Raw genomic sequence first — 27828 nt, forward strand, 5'->3', positions numbered from 1 at the left:
GCCTCCGTAGTCCATAGGAGTCCTCCCTGCCCAGGTGGATCTCTTTCCATCAGCACTGGCCTCTCCAGCCTGTAGGGGTCCTCCCTGCCCAGTTGGGCCTCGTTCCATCAGTACTGGCCTCCCTGGTCCCTAGGGGTCCTCCCTGCCCAGGTGGGTCTATTTCCATCAGCACTGGCCTCTCCAGCCTGTAGGGGTCCTCCCTGCCCAGGTGGGTCTTTTTCCATCAACACTGGCCTCTCCAGGTCCTCTCTGCCCAGGTGGCCCTCTTCCCATCAGTACTGGCCTCTCCAGCCTGTAGGAGTCATCCCTGGCCAGGTGAGTCTCTCTCCATCAATACTGGCCTCCCTGGTCCGTAGGGGCCCTCCCTGCCCAGGTGGGTCTCTCTCCATCAGCACTGGCCTCTCCAGCCTGTAGGGGTCCTCCCTGCCCAGGTGGGTCTCTTTCCATCAGCACTGCCCTCTACAGCCTGTAGGGGTCCTCACTGCCCAGTCATGTCTCCCTCAATCAGTACTTTCTTCGCCAGTCTGTAGGGGTCCTCCCTGCCCAGATGGGTCTCTTTCCATCAGCACTGGTCTCTCCAGCCTGTAGTGGTCCTCTCTGCTCAGGTGGGTCTCTTTCCATCAGCACTGGCTTCTCCAGCCTCTAGGGGCTTGCTCTGCCCAGTTGGGCCTCTTTCCATCAGTACTGGCCTCCTTAGTCTGCAGGGGTCCTCCCAGCCATGTGGTTCTCTTTCCATCAGCACTGGCCTCTCCAGCCTGTAGCGGTCCTCTCTGCCCAGTTGGGCCTCTTTCCATCAGTACTGGCCTCCCTGGTCCGTAGGGGTCTTCCCTGCCCAGGTGGGTCTCTTTCCATCAGCACTGGCATCTCCAGCCTGTAGGGGTCCTCCCTGCCCAGGTTGGTTTCTTTCCATCAGCACTGGCCTCTCCAGCCTGTAGGGGTCCTCTCTGCCCAGGTGGGTCTCTTTTCATCAGCACTGGCCTCTGCAGTCTGTAGGGGTCCTCCATGCCCAGTCATGTCTCCCTCAATCAGTACTTTCCTCGCCAGTCTGTAGCGGTCCTCCCTGCCCAGGTGGGCCTCTTTCCATCAGTACTGGCCTCCTTAGTCCACAGGGGTCCTCCCTGGCCAGGTGGGCCTCTTTCCATCAGTACTGGCCTCCTTAGTCCGCAGGGGTCCTCCCAGCCAGGTGGTTCTCTTTCCATCAGCACTGGCCTCTCCAGCCTGTAGGGGTCCTCCCTGCCCAGTTGGGCCTCGTTCCATCAGTACTGGCCTCCCTGGTCCCTAGGGGTCCTCCCTGCCCAGGTGGGTCTATTTCCATCAGCACTGGCCTCTCCAGCCTGTAGGGGTCCTCCCTGCCCAGGTGGGTCTTTTTCCATCAACACTGGCCTCTCCAGGTCCTCTCTGCCCAGGTGGCCCTCTTCCCATCAGTACTGGCCTCTCCAGCCTGTAGCGGTCCTCTCTGCCCAGTTGGGTCTCTTTCCATCAGCACTGGCATCTCCATCCTGTAGGGGTCCTCCCTGCCCAGGTGGGTTTCTTTCCATCGGCACTGGCCTCTCCAGCCTGTAGGGGTCCTCTCTGCCCAGGTGGGTCCCTTTTCATCAGTACTGGCCTCTGCAGTCTGTAGGGGTCCTCCATGCCCAGTCGTGTCTCCCTCAATCAGTACTTTCCTCGCCAGTCTGTAGGGGTCTTCCCTGCCCAGGTCGGCCTCTTTCAATCAGTACTGGTCTCCTTAGTCCGCAAGGGATCTCGCTGGCCAGGTGGGTTTCTTTCCATCAGCACTGGCCTTTCCAGCGTGTAGGGGTCCTCCCTGCCCAGGCGGGTCTATTTTCATCAGCACTGGCCTCTCCAGCCTGTAGGGGTCCTCTCTGCCCAGTTGGGCCTCTTTCCACCAGTACTTGTCTCCCTAGTCCGTAGGGTTCCTCCCTGCCCAGGTGGGTCTCTTTCCATCAGCACTGGCCTCTCCAGCCTGTAGGGGTCCTCTCTGCCCAGGTGGGTCTCTTTCCATCAGCACTGGTCTCTCCAGCCTGTAGGGGTTCGCTCTACTCAGTTGGGCCTATTTCCATCAGTACTGGTCTCCCTAGTCCGTAGGGGCCCTCCCTGCCCAGGTGGGTCTCTTTCCATCAGCACTGGCATCTCCAGCCTGTAGGGGTCCTCCCTGCCCAGGTGGGTTTTTTTCCATCAACACTGGCCTCTCCAGGTCCTCTCTGCCCAGGTGGCCCTCTTCCCATCAGTACTGGCCTCTCCAGCCTGTAGGAGTCATCCCTGACCAGGTGAGTCTCTCTCCATCAATACTGGCCTCCCTGGTCCGGAGGGGCCCTCCCTGCCCAGGTGGGTCTCTCTCCATCAGCACTGGCCTCTCCAGCCTGTAGGGGTCCTCCCTGCCCAGGTGGGTCTCTTTCCATCAGCACTGCCCTCTACAGCCTGTAGGGGTCCTCACTGCCCAGTCATGTCTCCCTCAATCATTACTTTCCTCACCAATCTGTAGGGGTCCTCCCTGCCCAGGTGGGTATCTTTCTATCAGCACTGGCCTCTCCAGCCTGTAGTGGTCCTCTCTGCTCAGGTGGGTCTCTTTCCATCAGCACTGGCTTCTCCAGCCTGTAGGGGCCTGCTCTGCCCAGTTGGGCCTCTTTCCATCAGTACTGGCCTCCTTAGTCCGCAGGGGTCCTCCCAGCCAGGTGGTTCTCTTTCCATCAGCACTGGCCTCTCAGGCCTGTAGGGGTCCTCTCTGCCCAGTTGGGCCTCTTTCCATCAGTACTGGCCTCCCTGGTCTGTAGGGGTCCTGCCTGCCCATGTGGGTCTATTTCCATCAGCACTGGCCTCTCCAGCCTGTAGGGGTCCTCCCTGCCCAGGTGGGTCTTTTTCCATCAACACTGGCTTCTCCAGGTCATCTCTGCCCAGGTGGCCCTCTTCCCATCAGTACTGGCCTCTCCAGCCTGTAGGAGTCATCCCTGGCCAGGTGGGTCTCTCTCCATCAATACTGGCCTCCCTGGTCCGTAGTGGCCCTCCCTGTCCAGGTGGGTCTCTCTTCATCAGCACTGGCCTCTCCAGCCTGTAGGGGTCCTGCCTGCCCAGGTGGGTCTCTTTCCATCAGCACTGCCCTCTACAGCCTGTAGGGGTCCTCACTGCCCAGTCGTGTCTCCCTCAATCAGTACTTTCCTCGCCAGTCTGTAGGGGTTCTCCCTGCCCAGGTGGGTCTCTTTCCATCAGCACTGGTCTCTCCAGCCTGTAGTGGTCCTCTCTGCTCAGGTGGGTCTCTTTCCATCAGCACTGGCTTCTCCAGTCTCTAGGGGCCTGCTCTGCCCAGTTGGGCCTCTTTCCATCAGTACTGGCCTCCTTAGTCTGCAGGCGTCCTCCCAGCCAGGTGGTTCTCTTTCCATCAGGACTGGCCTCTCCAGCCTGTAGCGGTCCTCTCTGCCCAGTTGGGCCTCTTTCCATCAGTACTGGCCTCCCTGGTCCGTAGGGGTCCTCCCTGCCCAGGTGGGTCTCTTTCCATCAGCACTGGCATCTCCAGCCTGTAGCGGTCCTCCCTGCCCAGGTGGGTTTCTTTCCATCAGCACTGGCCTCTCCAGCCTGTAGGGGTCCTCTCTGCCCAGGTGGGTCTCTTTTCATCAGCACTGGCCTCTGCAGTCTGTAGGGGTCCTCCATGCCCAGTCGTGTCTCCCTCAGTCAGTACTTTCCTCGCCAGTCTGTAGGGGTCCTCCCTGCCCAGGTGGGCCTCTTTCCATCAGTACTGGCCTCCTTAGTCCACAGGGGTCCTCCCTGGCCAGGTGGGTCTCTTTCCATCATAACTGGCCTTTCCAGCGTGTAGGGGTCCTCCCTGCCCAGTACTGGCCTCCCTAGTCCGTAGGGGTCCTCCTTGCCCAGGTGGGTCTCTTTCCATCAGCACTGGCATCTCCAGCCTGTAGGGGTCCTCCCTGCCCAGGTGGGTTTCCTTCCATCGGCACTGGCCTCTCCAGCCTGTAGGGGTCCTCTCTGCCCAGGTGGGTCTCTTTCCATCAGCACTGGTCTCTCCAGCCTGTAGGGGTCCGCTCTGCTCAGTTGGGCCTATTTCCATCAGTACTGGCCTCCCTAGTCCGTAGGGGTCCTCCCTGCCCAGGTGGGTCTCTTTCCATCAGAACTGGCCTCTCCAGCCTGTAGGGGTCCTCTCTGCCCAGCTGAGCCTCTTTTCATCAGTACTGGCCTCCCTGGTCCGTAGGGGTCCTCCCTGCCCAGATGGGTCTCTTTCCATCAGCACTGGCATCTCCAGCCTGTAGGGGCCCTCCCTGCCCAGGTTGGTCTCTTTCCATCAGCACTGGCATCTCCAGCCTGTAGGGGTCATCTCTGCTCAGGTGGGTCTCTTTCCATCAGCACTGGCTTCCCCAGCCTGTAGGGGCCTGCTCTGCCCAGTTGAGCCTCTTTCCATCAGTACTGGCCTCCTTAGTCCGCAGGGGTCCTCCCTGGCCAGGTGGGTCTCTTTCCATCAGCACTGATCTCTCCAGCGTGTAAGGGTCCTCCCTGCCCAGGCAGGTCTATTTTCATCAGCACTGGCCTCTCCACCCTGTAGGGGTCCTCTCTGCCCAGTTGGGCTGCTTTCCATCAGTACTGGTCTCCCTGGTCCATAGGGGTCCTCCCTGCCCAGGTGGGTCTCTTTCCATCAGCACTGGCTTCCCCAGCCTGTAGGGGCCTGCTCTGCCCAGTTGAGCCTCTTTCCATCAGTACTGGCCTCCTTAGTCCGCAGGGGTCCTCCCTGGCCAGGTGGGTCTCTTTCCATCAGCACTGATCTCTCCAGCGTGTAAGGGTCCTCCCTGCCCAGGCAGGTCTATTTTCATCAGCACTGGCCTCTCCACCCTGTAGGGGTCCTCTCTGCCCAGTTGGGCCGCTTTCCATCAGTACTGGCCTCCCTGGTCCGTAGGGGTCCTCCCTGCCCAGGTGGGTCTCTTTCCATCAGCACTGGCTTCTCCAGCCTGTAGGGGCCTGCTCTGCCCAGTTGGGCATCTTTCCATCAGTACTGGCCTCCTTAGTCCGTAGAGTTCCTCCCTGGCCAGGTGAGTCTCTTTCCATCAGCACTGGCCTCTCCATCGTGTAGGGGTCCTCCCTGGCCAGGCGGGTCTATTTTCATCAGCACTGGCATCTCAGCCTGTAGCAGTCCTCTCTGCCCAGTTGGGCTTCTTTCCATCAGTACTGGCCTCCCTGGTCCGTAGGGGTCCTCCCAGCCCAGGTGGGTCTCTTTCCATCAGCACTGGCATCTCCAGCCTGTAGGGCTCCTCCCTGCCCAGGTGGGTTTCTTTCCATCGGCACTGGCCTCTCCAGCCTGTAGGGGTCCTCTCTGCAGAGGTCGGTCTCTTTCCAACAGCATTGGCCACTCCTGCCTGTAGGGGTCCTCTCTGCCCCGGTGGGTCTCTTTCCATCAGCACTGGTCTCTCCAGCCTGTAGGAGTCATCTCTGCCCAGTTGGGTCTCTTTCCATCAGCACTGGCATCTCCACTCTGTAGGGGTCCTCCCTGCCCAGGTGGGTTTCTTTCCATCGGCACTGGCCTCTCCAGCCTGTAGGGGTCCTCTCTGCCCAGGTGGGTCTCATTTCATCAGTACTGGCCGCTGCAGTCTGTAGGGGTCCTCCCTGCCCAGTCGTGTCTCCCTCAATCAGTACTTTCCTCTCCAGCCTGTAGGGGTCCTCTCTGCCCAGTTGGGCCTCTTTCCACCAGTACTGGCCTCCCTAGTCCATAGGGGTCCTCCCTGCCCAGGTGGGTCTCTTTCCATCAGCACTGGCATCTCCAGCCTGTAGGGGTCCTCCCTGCCCAGGTGGGTTTCCTTCCATCGGCACTGGCCTCTCCAGCCTGTAGGGGTCCTCTCTGCCCAGGTGGGTCTCTTTCCATCAGCACTGGCCTCTCCAGCCTGTAGGGGTCCTCTCAGCCCAGTTGGGCCTCTTTCCATCAGTACTGGCCTCCCTAGTCCGTAGGGGCCCTCCCTGCCCAGGTGGGTCTCTTTCCATCAGAAATGGCCTCTCCAGCCTGTAGGGGCCCGCTCGGCCCAGCTCGGCCTCTTTCCATCAGTACTGGCCTCCGTAGTCCGTAGGAGTCCTCCCTGCCCAGGTGGATCTCTTTCCATCAGCACTGGCCTCTCCAGCCTGTAGGGGTCCTCTCTGCCCAGTTGGGCCTCTTTCCATCAGTACTGGCCTCCCTGGTCCGTAGGGGTCCTCCCTGCCCAGGTGGGTCTATTTCCATCAGCACTGGCCTCTCCAGCCTGTAGGGGTCCTCCCTGCCCAGGTGGGTCTTTTTCCATCAACACTGGCCTCTCCAGGTCCTCTCTGCCCAGGTGGCCCTCTTCCCATCAGTACTGGCCTCTCCAGCCTGTAGGAGTCATCCCTGGCCAGGTGAGTCTCTCTCCATCAATACTGGCCTCCCTGGTCCGTAGGGGCCCTTCCTGCCCAGGTGGGTCTCTCTCCATCAGCACTGGCCTCTCCAGCCTGTAGGGGTCCTCCCTGCCCAGGTGGGTCTCTTTCCATCAGCACTGCCCTCTACAGCCTGTAGGGGTCCTCACTGCCCAGTCATGTCTCCCTCAATCATTACTTTCCTCACCAATCTGTAGGGGTCCTCCCTGCCCAGGTGGGTATCTTTCTATCAGCACTGGCCTCTCCAGTCTGTAGTGGTCCTCTCTGCTCAGGTGGGTCTCTTTCCATCAGCACTGGCTTCTCCAGCCTGTAGGGGCCTGCTGGGCCTCTTTCCATCAGTACTGGCCTCCTTAGTCCGCAGGGGTCCTCCCAGCCAGGTGGTTCTCTTTCCATCAGCACTGGCCTCTCAGGCCTGTAGGGGTCCTCTCTGCCCAGTTGGGCCTCTTTCCATCAGTACTGGCCTCCCTGGTCTGTAGGGGTCCTCCCTGCCCAGGTGGGTCTCTTTCCATCAGCACTGCCCTCTACAGCCTGTAGGGGTCCTCACTGCCCAGTCGTGTCTCCCTCAATCAGTACTTTCCTCGCCAGTCTGTAGGGGTCCTCCCTGCCCAGGTGGGTCTCTTTCCATCAGCACTGGTCTCTCCAGCCTGTAGTGGTCCTCTCTGCTCAGGTGGGTCTCTTTCCATCAGCACTGGCTTCTCCAGCCTCTAGGGGCCTGCTCTGCCCAGTTGGGCCTCTTTCCATCAGTACTGGCCTCCTTAGTCTGCAGGGGTCCTCCCAGCCAGGTGGTTCTCTTTCCAAGAGCACTGGCCTCTCCAGCCTGTAGCGGTCCTCTCTGCCCAGTTGGGCCTCTTTCCATCAGTACTGGCCTCCCTGCCCAGGTGGGTCTCTTTCCATCAGCACTGGCATCTCCAGCCTGTAGGTGTCCTCCCTGCCTAGGTTGGTTTCTTTCCATCAGCGCTGGCCTCTCCAGCCTGTAGGGGTCCTCTCTGCCCAGGTGGGTCTCTTTTCATCAGCACTGGCCTCTGCAGTCTGTAGGGGTCCTCCATGCCCAGTCGTGTATCCCTCAATCAGTACTTTCCTCGCCAGTCTGTAGGGGTCCTCCCTGCCCAGGTGGGCCTCTTTCCATCAGTACTGGCCTCCTTATTCCACAGGGGTCCTCCCTGGCCAGGTGGGTCTCTTTCCATCAGCACTGGCCTCTCCATCGTGTAGGGGTCCTCCCTGCCCAGGTGGGTCTCTTTTCATCAGTACTGGCCTCTGCAGTCTGTAGGGGTCCTCCATGCCCAGTCGTGTCTCCCTCAATCAGTACTTTCCTCGCCATACTGTAGGGGTCCTCCCTGCCCATGTGGGTCTCTTTCCATCAGCACTGGCATCTCCAGCCTGTAGGGGTCCTCTCTGCTCAGGTGGGTCTCTTTCCATCAGCACTGGCCTCTCCAGCCTGTAGGGGTCCTCCCTGCCCAGGTGTGTCTCTTTCCATCAGCACTGCCCTCTACAGCCTGTAGGGGTCCTCCCTGCCCAATCGTGTCTCCCTCAATCAGTACTTTCCTCGCCAGTCTGTAAGGGTCCTCCCTGCCCAGGTGGGTCTCTTTCCATCAGCACTGGCCTCTCCAGCCTGTAGGGGTCCTCTCTGCTCGGGTGGGTCTCTTTCCATCAGTACTGGCCTCCTTAGTCCGCAAGGGTCCTCCCTGGCCAGGTGGGTCTCTTTCCATCAGCAATGGCCTCTCCAGCGTGTAGGGGTCCTCCCTGCCCAGGCGGGTCTATTTTCATCAGCACTGGCCTCTCCAGCCTGTAGGGGTCCTCCCTGCCAGGTGGTTCTCTTTCCATCAGCACTGGCCTCCCAGCCTCTAGCGGTCCTCTCTGCCCAGTTGGGCCTCTTTCCATCAGTACTGGCCTCCCTGGTCCGTAGCAGCCTCCCTACCCAGGTGGGTCTCTTTCTATCAGCACTGGCATCTCTAGCCTGTAGGGGTCCTCCCTGCCCAGGTGGGTTTCTTTCCATCGGCACTGTGCTCTCCAGCCTGTAGGGGTCCTCTCTGCCCAGGTGGGTCTCTTTTCATCAGTACTGGCCTCTGCAGTCTGTAGGGGCCCTCCATGCCCAGTCGTGTCTCCCTCAATCAGTACTTTCCTCGCCAGTCTATAGGGGTCCTCCCTGCCCATGTGGGTCTCTTTCCATCAGCACTGGCATCTCCAGCCTGTAGGGGCCCTCTCTGCTCAGGTGGGTCTCTTTCCATCAGCACTGGTTTCTCCAGCCTGTAGGGTCCTGCTCTGCCCAGTTGGGCCTCTTTTCATCAGTACTGGCCTCCTTAGTCCGCCGGGGTCCTCCCTGGCCAGGTGGGTCTCTTTCCATCAGCACTGGCCTCTCCAGCGTGTACGGGTTTTCCCTGCCCAGGCGGGTCTATTTTCATCAGCACTGGCATCTCCAGCCTCTAGGGGTCCTCCCTGCCCAGGTGGGTTTCTTTCCATCGGCACTGGCCTCTCCAGCCTGTAGGGGTCCTCTCTCCCCAGGTGGGTCTCTTTCCATCAGCACTGGTCTCTCCAGCCTGTAGGGGTCCTCCCTGCCCAGGTGGGTTTCTTTCCATCAGCACTGGCCTCTCCAGCCTGTGGGAGTCCTCCCTACCCAGGTGGCCTTCTTCCCATCAGTAGTGGCCTTTCCGGCCTGTAGGAGTCATCCCTGTCCAGGTGGGTCTCTCTCCATCAGTACTGGCCTGTTCAGCCTGTAGGGTTCCTTCCTGCCCAGGTGGGTTTCTTTCCATCGGCACTGTGCTCTCCAGCCTGTAGGGGTCCTCTCTGCCGAGGTGGGTCTCTTTTCATCAGTACTGGCCTCTGCAGTCTGTAGGGGTCCTCCCTGCCCAGGTGGGTTTCTTTCCATCGGCACTGTGCTCTCCAGCCTGTAGGGGTCCTCTCTGCCCAGGTGGGTCTCTTTTCATCAGTACTGGCCTCTGCAGTCTGTAGGGGCCCTCCATGCCCAGTCGTGTCTCCCTCAATCAGTACTTTCCTCGCCAGTCTGTAGGGGTCCTCCCTGCCCATGTGGGTCTCTTTCCATCAGCACTGGCATCTCCAGCCTGTAGGGGTCCTCTCTGCTCAGGTGGGTCTCTTTCCATCAGCACTGGTTTCTCCAGCCTGTAGGGTCCTGCTCTGCCCAGTTGGGCCTCTTTTCATCAGTACTGGCCTCCTTAGTCCGCCGGGGTCCTCCCTGGCCAGGTGGGTCTCTTTCCATCAGCACTGGCCTCTCCAGCGTGTACGGGTCCTCCCTGCCCAGGAGGGTCTATTTTCATCAGCACTGGCCTCTCCAGCCTGTAGGGGTCCTCTCTGCCCAGGTGGGTCTCTTTCCATCAGCACTGGCATCTCCAGCCTCTAGGGGTCCTCCCTGCCCAGGTGGGTTTCTTTCCATCGGCACTGGCCTCTCCAGCCTGTAGGGGTCCTCTCTCCCCAGGTGGGTCTCTTTTCATCAGCACTGCCCTCTCCAGCCCATAGGGGTCCTCCCTGCCCCGGTGGGTCTCTTTCCATCAGCACGGGCCTCTCCAGCCTGTAAGGGTCCTCTCTGCACAGGTGGGTCTCTTTCCATCAGCACTGGCTTCTCCAGTCTGTAGGGGTCCTCTCTGCCCCGGTGGGTCTCTTTTCATCAGCACTGGCCTCTCCAGCCTGTAGGGGTCCTCTCTGCCCTGGTGGGTCTCTTTCCATCAGCACTGGTCTCTCCAGCCTGTAGAGGTCCTCTCTGCCCAGTTGAGCCTCTTTCCATCAGTACTGGCCTCCCTGGTCCGTATGGTCCTCCCTGCCAGGTGGGTCTCTTTCCATCAGCACTGGCCTCTCCAGCCTGTAGGGGTCCTCCCTGCCCAGGGGGGTCTCTTTCCATCAGCACTGGCCTCTCCAGCCTGTGGGAGTCCTCCCTACCCAGGTGGCCCTCTTCCCATCAGTAGTGGCCTTTCCGGCCTGTAGGAGTCATCCCTGTCCAGGTGGGTCTCTCTCCATCAGTACTGGCCTGTTCAGCCTGTAGGGTTCCTTCCTGCCAGGTGGGTCTCTTTCCGTTCATACTGGCCTCTCCAGCTTGTAGGGGTCCCGCTGCCCAGGTGGGTCTCTTTCCATCAGTACTGGCCTCTCCAGCTTGTAGTGTTCCTCCCTGCCCAGGTGGGTCTCTTTCCGTCAGTACTGGCCTCTCCAGCTTGTAGAGGTCCTGCTGGCCAGGTGGATCTCTTTCCATCAGTACTTGCCTCTGCAGCCTGTAGGGGTCCTCCCTGCCCAGGTGAGTCTCTGTTCATCAGTACTGGCCTCTGCAGTCTTTAGGGGTCCTCCCTGCCCAGTCGTGTCTCCCTCAATCAGTACTTTCCTCGCCAGTCTGTAGGGGTCCTCCCAGCTCAGGTGGGCCTCTTTCCATCAGTACTGGCCTCTCCAGCTGTATTTTCTCGTCAGTACTGGTCTCTCCAGTCTCTCGGGGTCCTCCCTGCCTCTCAAGGCTGCACGGGGTCCTCTTGCCCCAGGACTTGACTCCCCGGGATGCAGGGTTCCCTCGCTGGTCGGGTGAGCCACTTTCTTCCAGTGCTCCCCCATGGTGCTGCAAGGGGTCCTACTGAGGGTCCCCCACGCCCAGGCGGGCCTCCTTCCCTCAGTGCATGCCTCCAGGGCTGCAGGGGGATCCTCCCTGCCCAGGTGGGTCTCTTTCAATCAGTACTGGCCTCTTCAGCCTGTTGGGGTCCTCCTTGCTCAGGCGGGTCTCTCTCCATCAGTACTGGCCTCTCCAGTCTGTAGGGGTCCCCCCTGCCCAGGTGGGCATCTTTCTATCAGTACTGGCCTCTCCAGCTGTATCTTCCCGTCAGTACTGGCCTCTCCAGCCTGTAGGGGCACTCCCTGCCCAGGTGGGTCTCTTTCCATCAGTACTGGCCTCTCCAGCATGTAGGGTTCCTCCCTGCCCAGGTGGGCATCTTTCCATCCGTACTGGCCTCTCCAGCTGTATCTTCCCGTCAGTACTGGCCTCTCCAGCCTGTAGGGATCCTCCCTGCTCAGGTGGGTCTCTTTCTGTCAGTACTGGCCTCTTCAGTTTGTAGTGTTCCTCCCTGCCCAGGCATGTCTCTCTCAATCCGCACTTGCCTCGCCAGCCGGGAGGGATCCTCCCAGCTCAGATGGGCCTCTTTCCATCAGTACTTGCCTCGCAAGTCTATAGGGGTCCTCCCTGCTCAGGTGGGCCTCTTTCCATCAGTACTGGCCTCTCCAGCTGTATCTTCCCGTCAGTACTGGCCTCTTCAGTCTGTCGGGGTCCTCCCTGCCTCTCAAGGCTGCACGGGGTCCTCTTTCCCCATGACTTGACTCCTCGGGATGCGGGTTCCCTCTCTGGTCGGGTGGGCCTCTTTCCCTCCGTGCACGCCCCCCGGGGCTGCAGGGGGGTCCTCGTGGGTCTCTTCCCCTCCGTGCACGCCCCCCCCCCCCGGGCTCCTACCCTCCCCTGCCCGCTTTTTAGGGACACGGAGCCTGGTATGTGACTGGCTCCTACCCTCCACCCCCGCCCGTGCAGGCGCCCTGCTGTGCCCGGCTGCAGTGAGCCACACACACTTTGCATGCATGGCGCGGCCGCCCGAGCTGTGACACGGCTGTGCGAGGAGGAGCCCTGCAGGCGGTGCCGTGCAGAGGAGGAGGAGGAGGAGCAGGGTCTCGGCGCTTCTCAGCCCGATTTCTCTCACTCCTGCACAGTCCGTTCCTCCGAGGCACCCATCCGCATCCAGGGGAGCAGCTCCTCGCAGAAAGAGCGTCTGCTCCCCAGGGGACAGCAGCCCCCAGGGGGCCACTTCAGCAGGGCTGCAAACATCTTGGCCCGGACAGGCAGCTCCACAGAGGCGCCTTGAGCCGAGGGAGTATCTCCACAGGGGCGCCCTGTCCTCTCACATTCCGCGATACTGCGGCTTCAGCCGCCCCACAGGTAAGCACAGCGCCGCGTGTGCTGTCACAGCGCTAGAGCGGCAGCGCCCAGCACGGCGCCGCCCTGCATATGCGCGCTCAGGGTGAAATGTCCAGCGCCCAGCTCCCCTCCCCGCTCGCACCACAAGGCAATGCAACTGTCACTCTGTCCGAGTATAGCCCCGAGTACAGCGCCGCCAGAGCCCGGTCCGTGTCGCCCTTCCACCTGCGTGTATTGACGTGCATACAAGTACAGACAATTGGGACTGGCATCTAGGGAAAGGCGAGATTCCTTACAGACCGGTGCCCCTGAAAGGTTGATAGGGCTGGGCAGAGCCATTCCCAAGAAAGTCTCCCTTCCACCGAAAAGATATCAGGATCACATACCAGGCTCCGGTCCCCTAAAAAGCGGGCAGGGGAGGGTAGGGGCCAGTCACATACCAGGCTCTGAGTCCCTAAAAAGCGGGCAGGGGAGGCTAGGAGCCAGTCACATACCAGGCTCCGTGTCCCTAAAAAGCGGGCAGGGGAGAGTAGGAGCCAGTCACATTCCAGGCTCTGTGTGTCTAAAAAGCGGGCAGGGGTGGGTAGGAGGCAGTCATATACCAGGCTTTGTGCCTCTGAAAGCTGGCAGGGGTGGGTAGGAGCCAGTCATATACCAGGCTTTGTGCCTCTGAAAGCTGGCAGGGGTGGGTAGGAGCCAGTCACATACCAGGCTCTGTGTGTCTAAAAAGCTAGCGGGGTGGGTAGGAACCAGTCACATGCTCTATGTCTCTAAAAAGCTGGCAGGGGTGGGTAGGAGCCTGTCACATACCAGGCTCTGTGCCTCTGAAAGCTGGCAGGGGTGGGTAGGAGCCAGTCACATACCAGGCTCCGTGTCCCTGAAAAGCGGGGAGGGTAGGAGCCAGTCACATGCCTGTGTCTCTAAAAAGCTGGCGGGGTGGGTAGGAACCAGTCACATGCTCTGTGTCTCTAAAAAGCTGGCAGGGGTGGGCAGGAGGCAGTCATATACCAGGCTTTGTGCCTCTGGAAGCTGGCAGGGGTGGGTAGGAGTCAGTCACATACCAGGCTCTGTGTGTCGAAAAGGCTGGCGGGGTGGGTAGGAACAAGTCACATACCAGGCTCTGTGCCTCTGAAAGCTGGTCGGGGTGGGTAGCAGCCAGTCACATACCATGCCCTGTGCCTCTGAAAGCTGGCAGGGGTGAGTGGGAGCCAGTCATATACCAGTCTCTGTGCCTTTGAAAGCTGGCCGGGGTGGGATAGAGCCAGTCACATACCAGACTATGTGCCTCTGAAAGCTGGCAGGGGTGGGTAGGAGCCAGTCCCATACCAGTCTCTGTGCCTCTGAAAGCTGGCAGGGGTGGGTAGGAGCCAGTCACACGCCAGGCTCCGTGTCCCTAAAAAGCGGGCAGGGGAGGGTAGGAGCCAGTCACATGCTCTGTGTCTCTAAAAAGCTGGCGGGGTGGGTAGGAACCAGTCACATGCTCTGTGTCTCTAAAAAGCGGGCAGGGGTGGGTAGGAGCCGGTCACATACCAGGCTCTGTGCCTCTGAAAGCTGGCAGGGGTGGGTAGGAGCCAGTCACATACCAGGCTCCGTGTCCCTAAAAAGCGGGCAGGGGAGGGTAGGAGCCAATCACATACCAGACTCTGTGTGTCTAAAAAGCGGGCAGGGGTGGGCAGGAGGCAGTCATATACCAGGCTTTGTGCCTCTGGAAGCTGGCAGGGGTGGGTAGGAGTCAGTCACATACCAGGCTCTGTGTGTCGAAAAAGCTGGCGGGGTGGGTAGGAACCAGTCACATACCAGGCTCTGTGTCTCTAAAAAGCTGGCAGGGGTGGGTAGGAGCCGGTCACATACCAGGCTCTGTGCCTCTGAGAGCTGGCAGGGATGGGTAGGAGCCAGTCACATACCAGACTCTGTGTCTCTGAAAGCTGGCAGGGGTGGGTAGGAGCCAGTCATCTACCAGGCTCTGAGCCCCTAAAAAGCTGGCAGGGGTGGGTAGGAGCCGGTCACATACCAGGCTATGTGTGTCTGAAAGCTGGCAGTGGTGGGTAGGAGCCAGTCACTAACCAGGCTCTGTGTCTCTAAAAAGCTGGCAGGGGTGGGTAGCAGCCAGTCACATACCAGGCTCTGTGCCTCTGAAAGCTGGTCGGGGTGGGTAGCAGCCAGTCACATACCATGCCCTCTGCCTCTGAAAGCTGGCAGGGGTGGGTGGGAGCCAGTCACATACCAGTCTTTGTGCCTCTGAAAGCTGGCCGGGGTGGGATAGAGCCAGTCACATACCAGACTATGTGCCTCTGAAAGCTGGCAGGGGTGGGTAGGAGCCAGACCCATACCAGTCTGTGTCCCTGAAAGCTGGCAGGGGTGGGTAGGAGCAAGCAGCCAGTCACATACCAGTCTCTGTGTCTCTGGAAGCTGGCAGACGTGGGTTAGAGCCAGTCACACGCCAGGCTCTGTGTCCCTAAAAAGCTGGCAGGGGTAGGTTGGAGCCAGTCACATACCAGGCTCTGTGTGTCCGAAAGCTGGCAGGGGTGGGTAGCAGCCAGTCACATACCAAGCTATGTGTGTCTGAAAGCTGGCAGGGGTGGGTAGGAGCGAGTCACATACCAGGCTCTGTGTGTCTGAAAGCTGGCAGGGGTGTGTAGGAGGCAGCCCCATACCAGGCTCTGGGCCTCTGAAAGCAGAGGTGGTTACGGGCCAGTCACATACCAGGCTCTGGGCCTCTGAAAGCTGGCAGGCGTGGGTAGGAACCAGTCACATGCCGGGGTCCAAGTCTCTGAAAAGCTAGCCAGGGTGGGTAGCAGCCAGTCACATACCAGGCTCTGTGACTCAAAAAAGCTGGCCGGGGTTGATCGGAGCTGGCCAAATACCAGACTGTGTCTCTGAAAGCTGGCAGGGGTGGGTAGGAGTCAGTCACACACCAGACTCTGTCCCTCTGAAAGCTGGCAGGGGTGGGTAGGAACCGGTCACACACCAGAGGCTCCGTGTCTCTGAGAAGAGGGCAGCGGTGGGTAGGAGCCAGTCACTTGCCAGTCTCCGTGCCTCTGAGAAGCTGGCACGACAGGGGATTGGGTGCGAGTGGGGGTCACATACCAGGCTCCGTGCCTCTGAGAAGCTGGCAGGGATAGGGTGTAGGGGGGGGATTCAAACACATAACCAGATTTCCGCTGTGGAAGGTTGGCAGGGCTGGGAAAGAGTCAGTAAAATGCCGTGTTCTTTACATATGAACAGCTCGCATGCTTGAACCTGAGTCAGCTGTCGACATGACTGGGCCTGGGCCACTGGAAGGAATGTTGGCAGGGCTGGGGCAGAGTCACCGACATGTGTGCCCACTCGGTACACTTGCAGCGATTGGGCCGTCGGTTGTCACGCGCAGGGCCGTCTGGTGTCACGCGCGGGGCCGTCGGGTGTCACGCGCGGGGCCGTCAGATGTCACGCGCGGGGCCGTCGGGTGTCACGCGCGGGGCCTCTGAATACGCGCGGGCTTGTAGATTGCACACCTTGTAGCTGTGTGTATCCTCTGTATTCGCAGCGTGTACATGTCCCCTTTGGGCATTTGCAGGATGTGCTCGCAATAGTCTAGTGTACAGCTCCTGTGTTCATTTTCGGTGTGTACACCCGGGTGTATTCTCGGCGTGCACGCAGTTGTGTTTGCTACGCATGTAAAGTGTGTGGAGACACTTGAAGTGTTAAAGTGTGCACAGCTCGAGTTATTGCGTGCAGTCCATGTACCCGTTTCTGAGTGTGTTGATTGTGTGCACATCTCTTGGGGGTGTTCGTGGCGTCTGAAGCTTCTATTCGTTTTGCTCTGCGTGCACAGTGCGTGCAGCTCGTTGTGTGTGTTTGCATGGCACAGCGCCCGCTCCTCTGCGTTTTGGCAGTGTGTGCACAATTTGCACAGCCCATCAGTTTGTTCGCTCTTTTTATATCTTCTATAAGTGCTTGCCTTGTGCACATCTGTGGGGCTGTGCTTCCGGTATATATATGCACAAATCCTGAGTGTGTCTGAAGTGCGTTGACTTTGTACACAGCTCCCGACTGTGTTGGCATTGTACAGGGCCGTGTTTTGGCGTGTGACACTCCTGGCGTGTGTTGCTATGCCTTCACTGTGTACACAGCCCCTTAGTGCATTAGCAATGTGCACAATTCTTTGGTGTGTACAGCATTTGCAAGGGTTGCTGTTGTGTGTACATCTCCCCAACGTGTTTGCTGTGTGTGCACAGGGAGTACAGCTTCTGGTTGAATTTGCAGTAGGAGCGCCCTGAGGCCTGCGGGCGGGTTGGCGCTATAAAAGAATTCTAGAGAATAGAGTATACACATTATATACCCTAGTGGCCATCTTTCTCATATGAACACCACGCGCAAGGCTTCCGAGTGTGCTTGATGCGTGCTCAGCTTGAGTGAGCGCTTCGTTGTTATTGTTTAAAGCGTAGACCTAGCTCGAGAGCGGCCGAGTGCTGTACAGGGTATGGGTAGCCAGCGCTTGGGCTGCCATCTTTTAACAGTACTGCAGTACTGTGAGTTGCGGTCTGGACGTTGGTATGTGCGTCCATTGGGTTAGTCCTTGGTCAGGTGTTATTAGAAAGCAACGTTTGAGGCGGCATTGGAGAATTGTGGGGGCCGTCTGAGCTGATACCGCGATCGAGTTCCAGAAGGTGGGTGCGTGACAATAGAAGGATTGTTGGCAGGTCCTCTCTTTGCGGACCAGTTGTGGTTCGAGCCAGGTGGCCGATTTGCTGCACGCGGAGCATGTGCCACCTGATATGTGACGCGTAGCCGGCAGGTACGCTGGCGTGCTGCTTGTGAGTGCTTTGTAGAGGATACATGCAGTCTTGAAGAGTATACTGGACTGGAGAAGAAGCCAATGTAGTTTGCGTACGACTGGGAGGATTTGGACAAATGATCGTGAACCCGCAATAAGACGTGCTGCCGCATGGACGACTGCTTTTAGGGGAGCCAAGTGAGCAGGTGGCAGCCCTGTATGGAGGGCATTTCCCCCATTGAGGTGCAAGACCAGAAGGGCTTGCTCTACAGTCAGGAAGTCCTGCGGTGGGATGAAGGGTTTGATTCTGCGCTGGGTGGAGATTCGGATGCCAGGCCGTTGGAACGTTCTCCGCTACGTGTTTCTGGAAGGACGGGCTGCTGTCAGTGGTGAAGCTTAAGGATTCTGCTGAACCCGAGAGCTGCAGATCCAATCCTTCCAGGCGCATATCACTCAGCCATTATTAGACACGTTGTTATTTCGTGGCAGACGGATGAGGACGGATTCAGTCTTGGTTGGGTTCCGTTTCAGGTAGGCAGCCGACATCCAGGACTGGATGATGGCTAGGTAATCGCAAAGATGACTGATGTGCTGCAGGCTTTTTAACCTCCTATACAGCTGAGTATTATCCGCGTATTGGTGGATGGCCACGTCGGGATTTTTGAGGAGAGTGTGCAGAGGTTGCATGTAAAGGTCAAAATGGGGGGACTCCACAGGAGATGGGGCGTCGGTTAGAACACAAGTTCACCTGTATGGCCAGAAGCTGGAGGGAACTAAAGGGTGCAACGTTCCCTTCTTGGGCAAATGAGCACCGGTCCCTTACTTTACTTTACCCAGAGCACTCCTCCTCCAGGATGGCTGTGAAGGACACCTTTATTTTATTTATTTACTCCTCCCGTACTGGGGATTTGAACCTGGGCCGTACTGGTAGCACACTCGTGCCACTCCATGCTGCGCTATCTCGCAGGAGCTGGGTTTCTCTGTATAGGCGGCCCGGGAACTAACTCTCATCGCTGAGCAGCCCCAACGCCCCGCTCGGCACTGATCTGTGTCTTCTGCATTTAAACATGGATTGCTGCAGTCACGGTGTCTGTACAGATCATGGGCAGGGGTGTCTGGCTATAGCCGTAGGCGTGTTCCTTAAGAGGTGGGAATGGTGGGTGATTGGAAGGGGAAGATTGCTTAAGGCTGCATGCTGTTGGGGACAACAACCAACTACTAGTGAGTGTTTAAGTGCATTTTCTTTTGTTGTGTTTTCATGGGTCTTGATAGTACTGTTGTAAACACAGCAGTGTAGGGTGGAGTAGAAAAAGAAAGGCATGGTGTCTGAATTGTGGGGGGTTAAGAATGGGGTCAGTAGGGAGTGCAGGGGGAAGTTTAGGGCATAGAGAGGGAGTAGAAGGGGTGGGGCAGGGGGAACATAGTTCCACTACTTTGTTTTTTTACACTTCGATACTGTGTATTGCCCGGTGTCTGCCGAGAGATAGGAGGTAAACACATTTGTTTCTAGGTGTGTCGGTTGTGTGTACATCCCTTGGGGGCATTTACAGAATCTGCTGTTCCTATACCTTACGTTTTATCAACACTCCTAGGTGCTGTGAGGAACCTGGAATGAGACGCAGACATTTATTAAATGATAAAGGGGTTTGAAAACGCCTCACTGTACCTAATCTAGGAGGTATTTCCCTACTTCAAACAAATCTAAGGGTCTGTCCTGTGTCAAGATGTCCAAAGCAAAAATGTCCTGTGTCCATAATCCTATCCTAGCCCCCACATTCTAAAACTAACTCTTAGGTGTTAAGGGTAATGTCTTTGGCTTGAAAAGGGCACACATGTTCAGGTTCAACAATAGGTATAACTCCAGCAAAAGTTCCATATGGATAATGTTCACAGTTCCAGGGAATGACTCCTTTCCCCAGTTTTCTCTCCCCAAAACAAAAGTTCAAAAGAATAAGCACGTTCTTGAGAGCCCAAGAGGATAACCCCCTTCTCCTCTTGGTGTTGCATCTCACTCATGGGGAAATGACTCCCTTCTCCAGGTGTTTTCCACATTCAATGCAATTCAGAATACTATGGGCAGGAATCTTCCTTGGGATTCTCTTTTTCAAGGTATCACAACTTGGGTGTGGCTCCCAGACTCGCAGAACACAGGGTGTACTTCTCCTGCCAGGTTTGCTCATATAGTTCCTTTACATAAACACCTGTATACTCTCCTGCCCGGTTCTTTCTACAGTGTCTTGTAGGTGTGAATCCCAGACCCACACTTCGCCTAGCATACTCTTGCGCAAGGACTTCTACATATAGACTGTTCACTTTGCCTCGCGCAGTTTGTTAGGCCTCAGTCTTTTCCATATTTTCCCCATGTATTGGTTACACCACTCTCTACTTTTCAGTTCCTGGCTTTCTTTCCACTTGTGAAAGCTTTTCACTCTCTCAATCAACTCCTTTATTAATTCTCCGGCTGTTCGGCGTTCGCTGTGAAACGTTTCAGTGTCCCAACTCATCCCGCTGGGCTCCCCGGCCTGCTGGGGTCACTTCGGCGTGCTTCATGCTTCTCAGCTGCTGCTGCTCGCCGACGGATGGGAGGAGCGTCCCGCTCCCACTCTGCCGTTCGTCTGACTCCCGGTGTTCTCGGACAGCCTTGAGCTGTCTGCAGCCTCAGGTTGCCTGACCTCCGGTTCTTCGGTGGACAGGGAACACCGGTTCCCACAGTCCTTCTCGTTCTGGCAGCAGTTCTCTGGCTTCCCGCTCTCTGTCTGCAGCACAGCTCTTCCTTGGCCATCGCTCTACCTGACGGGAGGTGCCGGCCATTGTTAGCGTCGCTCTTCCTACAGCTGTCAGGTTTTGAAATATCCCAGCATGGCATGCTTCTCTCCAACGACTAGAACGCAGTATTGGCTTCCATGTTCTCGGGATCCTCACAACTCCATTCCTCTTCTTCGTCTCAGTATTTTCAAAGGACTCATATACAGCGCTTTGATAGTCAGATTTGGTCATTCCATCGGTTACAGAGTTTTGAAGGAAGCCGTCAGCAAGTTTTGCAGGTTGGTGAAGGGGGTTATCACAATGTGCCCTTAAGGCATGAGGAATGGAGGGGATATCCCTAAAAGAAAAAGGGGACACCAGCTCTCATCTCATGATGCCTGTCCCTCCCTGTTAGGTATTCGCCTCCCACCATGTGATCCTCCCTCACATAGCAGCCACCCCCAGGGTCAGGTAGCGGCTGCCGTCCCCTGGCCACATGAGGAGAGGCCACCCCAGGGAAAAGAGTGATGCCATCATCAGATTCACCACAGTGTGCTTGCAGAACACACAGGCCCTTCACGTTTTCTAGTGTGTACAGTTTGTACATCTTGTGTGTTTGCAGTGTGTAAAACATCTGTGAGAGGTTGCAATGGGCAGAGCTCGAGGTTGTGCTTACTGGATGTACATGGCTCCTGGGTGTATTTGCCCTGTGTAAACAATGTACACAGCTCCTGAATATGTTTGCAATATACACCAGTGTGTACATCTCCTATGAGTGCTTTAAGTGTGCACCCTTCCTGGCTGGGATTGCGGTGTGTGAAACTTCTGACTGCTGTTACTGTTACGGTATTTATTGAGCTTTGAGAATCAACAGAGCGCTTTACAGAGGTATACAACAATACAGTTACATAACGGAGCGCTTTTCAGAACATACAGCGGGGAGATGCAGAGGGGCACAGAGAAGGGGTACAGCTGTACTGGCTGGTGGGGAGGAGAGGGGCGGGTGGCGTCTAACGAGTCAGGTGGCGCGAGGGGCGATGTGATGGCCTAGGTGTTGAGGCAGAGAGACTCCTTGAAGAGGTGGGTCTTTGGTTGCCATGGTGTACAGCTCTGTCCTGGGTGTGTTTAATTGTGGCTGGACAGTTGCTTGGTGTGTACAATTCCTGGCTTGTTTGCAGTGAGTACTCCACGTCCCTGAGTGTGCATGCAATGTGCAGAGAGAGCCCTGGGACCGCGCAGCCCTCTATCGCCCCATCTGTACACACAGGGACTTTCTGGCTCAGAGAGGAAGGAAGGGTGTGCAGCTAAAAATAATGCCCGGCTGGGGCCTCTGAGTGACAGGAGGGCGCTTTGTATGTGCCTGGGCTGTGGGAAACTGAAGTAGCGTAACATCTGGGGGTGGTGCCTGGGTGCAGACTGGAGGTCAGGCACACAAAGGGGGCTCTGTGACAACAGCGGAGGCAAGGTATGCATGTAGCAGTGTGGAGGGGGGCACTGCCAGGCTGTCCCTCAACCCACAGTGTCTGACCTCACCTCATAGTATAGACACACACATATCGTAGGCAAAGAAGGACTGCACAACTTGGCGTAGTCTACAAGAGAACACACGCAGCTCAAACGTTAGAGGCTCCAATTAATACGGCAGGAAACCTCCCCTTTGATGAGTTCATCTGCTTCCACCTGATGACAAGATGGCGGCCACCTAGAGGGAAGACGGAGGGCTTATGACATTGGGGGATCCCCGTTCATTTAGCTGCCCCCCCCAGGCATACCTCAGGATCGGCTTCATTACTTAGAAGTTGTTTCGGCTTGCGGTAAAGGCTTCCTCCATGATGCCATAAGAGCATACCGACCTATCGTGGTCCTGTATGGCTCAATGGCAGACTGCAGCAAGTGGTACAGTAAGAGTTGGCAAATACCGGCAAAAAGCGCTGCTTGGCCTTGCGGTTCGGGCAGCTCATCAAGCCCCACCCTGGTAGATTGCTAAATAAGAGCCTACCGACATCGGAGAAGTCTCTGCCAGCAGCTGCTCGATGTGTGTCACCACTAGGGGTGTACCGAATCATAGATTTAAGAACTTGTCCGAATACCAAAAAGTTGGACAAGCATTCGACAGGAGCCGAATACAGAGCTTACTTAAGAAATAAAGTTATGTAGACAAGAAAAACACTTTGTAAACTATAAACCCACATTACCATATGTATATCCATTCATGTTTGCATTTCTTTTCTTGGTCCATGGAGGATATGGAATAAGAGCACAGTTTGCATTTTCGTGCATTCATAGGCGTTGCTTGTTGTATAGGGCCCAGGTAACCAAGACTAGCCCAAGAAAGTAGTAGGCATGTGTGCAATCACTGCGGGGGGTGGGGGCGAGCCTGGGATGTGTCAGACAGGAAAGGAGTGAGTACATCAATGAGCCCCCTGCTGACTGCTGAGGGGCTACTGAATGCAGACCTCTGGGGTGCTAAAGCCATGCGTTCTACCTGTGCTACCGGGTGGGGAGGGGCCATGTGAACGATGTCTCTTTATTAATAGATGCTATTTTTCTTTCTTTTTCGGGTGTGGTATGTTTTTAGTGTTTTAGGGCATATTGAAAGACACCAGAAACAAATCTATAGGGAATGCTGGGTACGCCATGGTTCTCGGCTGACCCTAAAAGGAAGGTGCAGGGCTGATTTTCAGATCGTTAATTGGCGTGTGCATGTTTATTTAACTTGTTTGTTTTACTTGTACATCCATTTGGTCCAATGTTTCTAAACTATAAGCTTATATTGCCTTGTCTTTATTACACAAATATCTCTACTGTGTAATTCTCCACTGTTGGGAGGAATATTTCTGCTGCCACAGACTGGGGCATTTTGGTGAAAAAAATATTGCCATGTTCTTTAGTAACACCTGCCACATTTACTCAATTCAAAGGTACTTCTTTTGGCAACATATATTTAACATAGACAGTTGGAGGGCAGGAATTGTAACCTATGTTTCAGAATGATAAGCACATCCCTGCCGCAGGCACACTTCCCACTGAGCCATCTTACTTGCTTTATAACCTTGGCCTGCTGGCTGAATACAGTTCTTTGCTGCAGGCACCCTACCCCCTGAGCTATTTTATTCAGGGTTTGGAAAGTCGTTGCAACAGCCATATGAGTCCACTTCATTATATTAGTTGGATCGGGAATTGGTGGGATTCGAACCTGTAACTTTCAGATTTCTCACACGGGTCATCAGCAAGTCAATAACTGTCTAAAGAAAACACCATTAGCGACTTCATGAACTCCAGCTCAATGGCAAAATACACGGGAGACCAGAGATACATTTATAATATGCTCACCCCTCCCCAGCAAACCACTAGATTAAAGTCTGTCTGTCCAGCATATGAAGGGCCGGGACTTTCTTTGCTCTTTCACACCTTTGCTCTGCCTGTACTCAGTCAAAAAAACTGACAGCAGGATCTGTTTCAGGACCCTTGTAAAGGATAAATAGGGCAGGCCTAAATGATTCCAGTCGCGCAGTCAAAGCAGCACTGCATGTATTTTGTAGGGGAACTATTTGGCTTCGAGTGATAATTAATTAAGTATTTGACCGAAGCCGCATATCTCATTTTCGTCCGGAATTCGTCCGAATACTTACTCAAAGCCGAATTTCGGTACACCCCTAGGCAACACAGCCGGCAAGCCATCAACAAGTCCTGGGTTCGGCGGCATTCTAGCCAACTACCCAGCCCGTCCTCAATAGACTCCCCTAACTAATATACACATCCATAATCACACATACATCAGCCATACCGCTCGACGAGCTGCTTGCAGCGTACCTAAAGTCACAAGGGGCAATCCTATTGGTGCATTGGCCCTTTTGGCTTGCCATTCATCTTAGTTGCCCTCTGCATCTTTTCCAATCTTCCCAGCAAGAGGCTAAAACCGCTCACCTCAAAACCCAGAGGGGGAGAAGTGGTTGAAGGGCTTTGCACAGTAGCCCTCTTATGGCGACCAGGTCCCCCAAGGTGACAGTTGGGTCCCAGGACTTTTGATTGGGGGAATTCCCTGTGATGGTTTGGCCAGGGATGAAGCGCTTATTTAGTTATTCATTAATTTTATACCATGCTTAATACCGGAAACATGCTTAATATCGGAAACCAGCCTCTAAGCGCGGGCCCGGGATTCAAACCTGTGTTTCTCTGCGTCGTCTTGCTTCTAAGAGAAACACTTTGCCCCTGAACTATCCTCCTTATAGATGTTCAAATGCAAGGTCCTTCTTTTTTTTGTTGCTTGGTCCCTAGGCCACTGGCTACAGCCTCTGGTGTTGCCCTTATTCTGAAAGGATGTGTTCCATGCCTGATAGGGCCCAAACCCATGCGACCCAGCAAACCTTTCACTACTCTGCCGAACTGATAGACAGCAGTAACCCATCCTTCTGTACCAGCCGGCCTGATGCCTGATCCCTTGCTTGCACATAATCCCTTGTCGCCACCACGGCATGGTTCCCCATAGGTATCGGCGTTCAAAGACACCCAGGTTCCTCTCTGACTCTGGTCCGTCATCCTGTCCTCCTCCAGGCAACACTCCTCCCATTGTGCTGCCCCGTTCTCTTCTGGGCGCCGCCAGTTTGCTGACCCTAGTGGTCCCAAAAATGTAAGAAAAGGGGCATTAAAATAATACCACCTGGCGATCAAACCTGCACTCTTCTTGCAAGCTGTGCAACTGACCCTGAAACATAGCAAATGGAATGATATGGCATTTATAGTGCGCTTGTGCGCAAGTGTTTCTATACGGATCAAGACAAGGAGGGCGAAACAAAGGAAGGACAAAACAACGATCTTACTAGGCCTTGTGTCATTCAGATCGCGCAGAAAGGCCAGAATGCCAGCCCTTCTCCCTCTGCGCCATCTTACCCCAACCAGCCATTGTCTTCTGGACCAGGAATCCATGGGGAAGGCCTTCGCTACAAAGGTGATCGCTGCCATCCTTACGGATGCCTAGGGCCTGCCTTTCCCTTGCTCCGGTGCCATCGAATAAACGCCACCAATCTGTCTTCCTCGAGCCAACGGGCTGTGCCCAGATACCCCAGCATGTGCCAGCCCATGAATATCCCAAATCCTAGTCTCCTGTCCGGCTTTCGTGACTTTGGGCATGGCCTTCAGTGCCCAACATTCCAAAGGTCAGGCAAGAATGTTGCCCTTTCCTCGACACTGCCACTGAAAACGAGGCAAAGGATCAGTGATATCATTGAGGCAGCCGTCAACAAACTTCACAGTCAAGTTGAGGTTCATCTTTAGAGTAGCCTCAACAGCCCGGGTGTATTCGGGTAACTTGCAGAATGCTTATTCAGCACTTGTACGCTAGACCAACTCTCGGACCAAAGCACTATGTCGTTGATGGCCAACTGGTCCCTCCAAAGGGTGACTGCTACCAATATGGGGAGCAGCTCAAGGAAATTGATGTTAGTAACCAACTCACTACACACTCCAGCTTTCGGCCATCCCATCGCGCACCTCTTTTCTTGATATGTCATTTGTAACGCGCCTATACACAAGTGGCCTCAAGGCCAATGCCCCCTGACGCATCAGTGAAAGTTCAATTTGCACATGCTTGTTCTGGCCGCCCTCCACAGGGAGATATCCCTTTTTAATTAACTAAAAACTCATCCTATACTCTCAGGTCACCCTTTCGTCTCTTTCTTGAATCCGGTGAGGTGATACTTGTGTCTCAACCCCAGAGCGGTCCTTGCCGACAATCGCCAAAATCACCTGACGAGCGACATCACCATGGTGGCAATTTAGAGGTGTGCTATAGGGGGCTGGCACTACCTCAAACTCCATTTTCCTGCCCTCTCGAGTGTGAGCTTTCACTGTCCCCCTGAAGGGAGCTGCCTTGCTGCAGGCAGACGACATCCCGAGGCACTGTGCCCACCTCTATCCCCAGGAAGCAAAAGAAGGACCATAGACCCGGGCATTCGCCATGCAACCCTCACATTTGACACGCAGCCATTTTGGATCATGTTTTCCATGGCCGCCGTCATCCGAAAAGGGACTTAGTTCCTTTTCCATTTCAATGGCAGCGTCCATTTCTTTAACATTTTTATTTTCTCCGACGGGTGATGGGCTCGTGCTGAGCTGATCTCCGGATGGAATGGAAAAAAAACAAAAACTATCTGCACCCACGGGTGCAAACTGCTTTCACACCCCGGCAGGGTGGACGTGGATGGGGGGTGGGCCTACCAAAGCTCAATCTGGCGGGCCGTTAAAACCCATATCTGCACCCCCACTGGGGGGTGAAAGCTATATTGATAGGGATCAAGCTGTGGTTGACTATCGAGAATGTGTAAAGAGGGTACCAGCGACCCGAAGTAGCTATATGCCTACTCTGATGGCAATACAGTTAGACGATATATATGCTAATTATATTTAATGCAGTATTGTCCTTTGAAATATTAGGGGCTGGAATTGGTATATCACGCCCCTACCCAGCGTGTAGGTTATGTGGACAGTGTGTGCGCACCGACCGAGCGTGTAGGTTATTTGGACAATGTGTGCGCGCACCGAACGAGCATGTAGGTTATGTTGACGGTGCGTGGCCACCGACCGAGCGTGTAGGTTATGCTGACGGTTCGCGCCCACCGACCGAGCGTGTAGGTTATGTGGACAGTGCGCACCTACCGACCAAGCGTGTAGGTTATGTTGACGGTGCGCGCCCACCGAGCAAGCATGTAGGTTATGTGGACGGTGCGCGCCCACCGACCAAGCGTGTAGGTTATGTTGACGGTGCGCGCCCACCGACCAAGCGTGTAGGTTATGTTGACGGTGCGCGCCCACCGACCGAGCGTGTAGGTTATGTGGACGGTGCGCACCTACCGACCAAGTGTGTAGGTTATGTTGACGGTGTGCGCCCACCGACCGAGCGTGTAGGTTATGTGGACGGTGCGCACCTACCGACCAAGCGTGTAGGTTATGTGGACGGTGCGCGCCCACCGACCGAGCGTGTAGGTTATGTGGACGGTGCGCACCTACCGACTAAGCGTGTAGGTTATGTTGACGGTGCACGCCCACCGACCAAGCGTGTAGGTTATGTGGACGGTGCGCGCCCACCGACCGAGCGTGTAGGTTATGTGGACGGTGCTCGCCTACCGCCCGAGCGTGTAGGTTATGTTGACGGTGCGTGCCCACCGACCGAGCGTGTAGGTTATGTTGACGGTGCGCGCCCACCGACCGAGCGTGTAGGTTATGTGGAGAGTGCGCGTGCACCGACCGAGCGTGCGTGTAGGTTATGTGGATGGTGCGCGTACAACGACTGAGCGTGCAGGTTATGTGGACGGTGACAGAACCTGTTAAGCACCTAATGGTGGAATGCGATCGTTTGGACACTCTGCGTCAACAATATTTAGATATAGAAATGAAGCCCACGGGGCGACACCTAAGGGACTATGGAAGAGTTTTATGGCGTAACCTACTCTGGGGTTACAATTTGAGACTCTGTATTTCAGGTTTCAAATGAACTTATTTCTTGAAGGGGTTAACATGCGGCCATTGGAAGTTCTCATTTTGTATCTTCGGAAATGTTGGGATGTACATGGTGAATTATTCCTTCTATGCATACTCAGGCTTTTGGGCTGTTATTGTCTATTCCATTTGTTGCAGTTTGTGATGATTCGAGGATGTGTCTGATGTATTTATTGTGTACTAAGTCGTTATTTGACTACATGGATGCAAATAAAAAAATTCAATGATATCCTCTCCTGCTGTTGTAACATGTACACACGGTCTTTGGTCATGCACGCATGCTCTGAGCATGACAGTTGGGTCCGCGTGTGATTTGGGGAGGAATGGGGGCTGTGCTCCTCGCCCCCTTGTGTCTTTGCACCCCAGCCTGTATATATACACACCATTCTCCATATGGAGTGGTGGGAAAGGTGGGGGGGGGGGCGGGGGGTTATATTTGATAACCTCAGTGCCAGCCCCCACCGCTTGCCATTATACTTTGTACTATGTGTGTTTTGTGGCTGGAGAGCGATGCCGGCAGGACATGTTCATGCGTGACTTTAACATGTTGGCCGGAAACATGTGTGCTTTGGGTGAGTGGGCACGATATGTT

General features: G+C 55.9%; 1 protein-coding gene across 2 annotated transcripts in view; it reads left to right on the top strand.

Moving 5' to 3' along the window:
- The first annotated feature begins 11894 nt into the window (after positions 1 to 11894).
- The window catches only part of LBHD2 (LBH domain containing 2), a 204997-nt gene continuing 189063 nt past the window's right edge, over positions 11895 to 27828 (top strand). The window contains exon 1 of one of the 2 annotated variants that reach the window (XM_069638114.1): positions 11895 to 12262. Coding sequence is in view for 1 of the 2 variants with exons in the window: in XM_069638113.1 (XP_069494214.1) it covers positions 17491 to 17528 (38 nt within the window). In the remaining variant the exon portion in view is untranslated. Of the gene's footprint in view, positions 12263 to 17063; positions 17529 to 27828 lie in introns of those variants that run through there. The other variant, XM_069638113.1, reaches the window with a different exon arrangement.

This window comes from Ambystoma mexicanum, chromosome 14 (assembly GCF_040938575.1).
Source record: "Ambystoma mexicanum isolate Mex_15411 chromosome 14, UKY_AmexF1_1, whole genome shotgun sequence".
NCBI classification, from domain to species: domain Eukaryota; kingdom Metazoa; phylum Chordata; class Amphibia; order Caudata; family Ambystomatidae; genus Ambystoma; species Ambystoma mexicanum.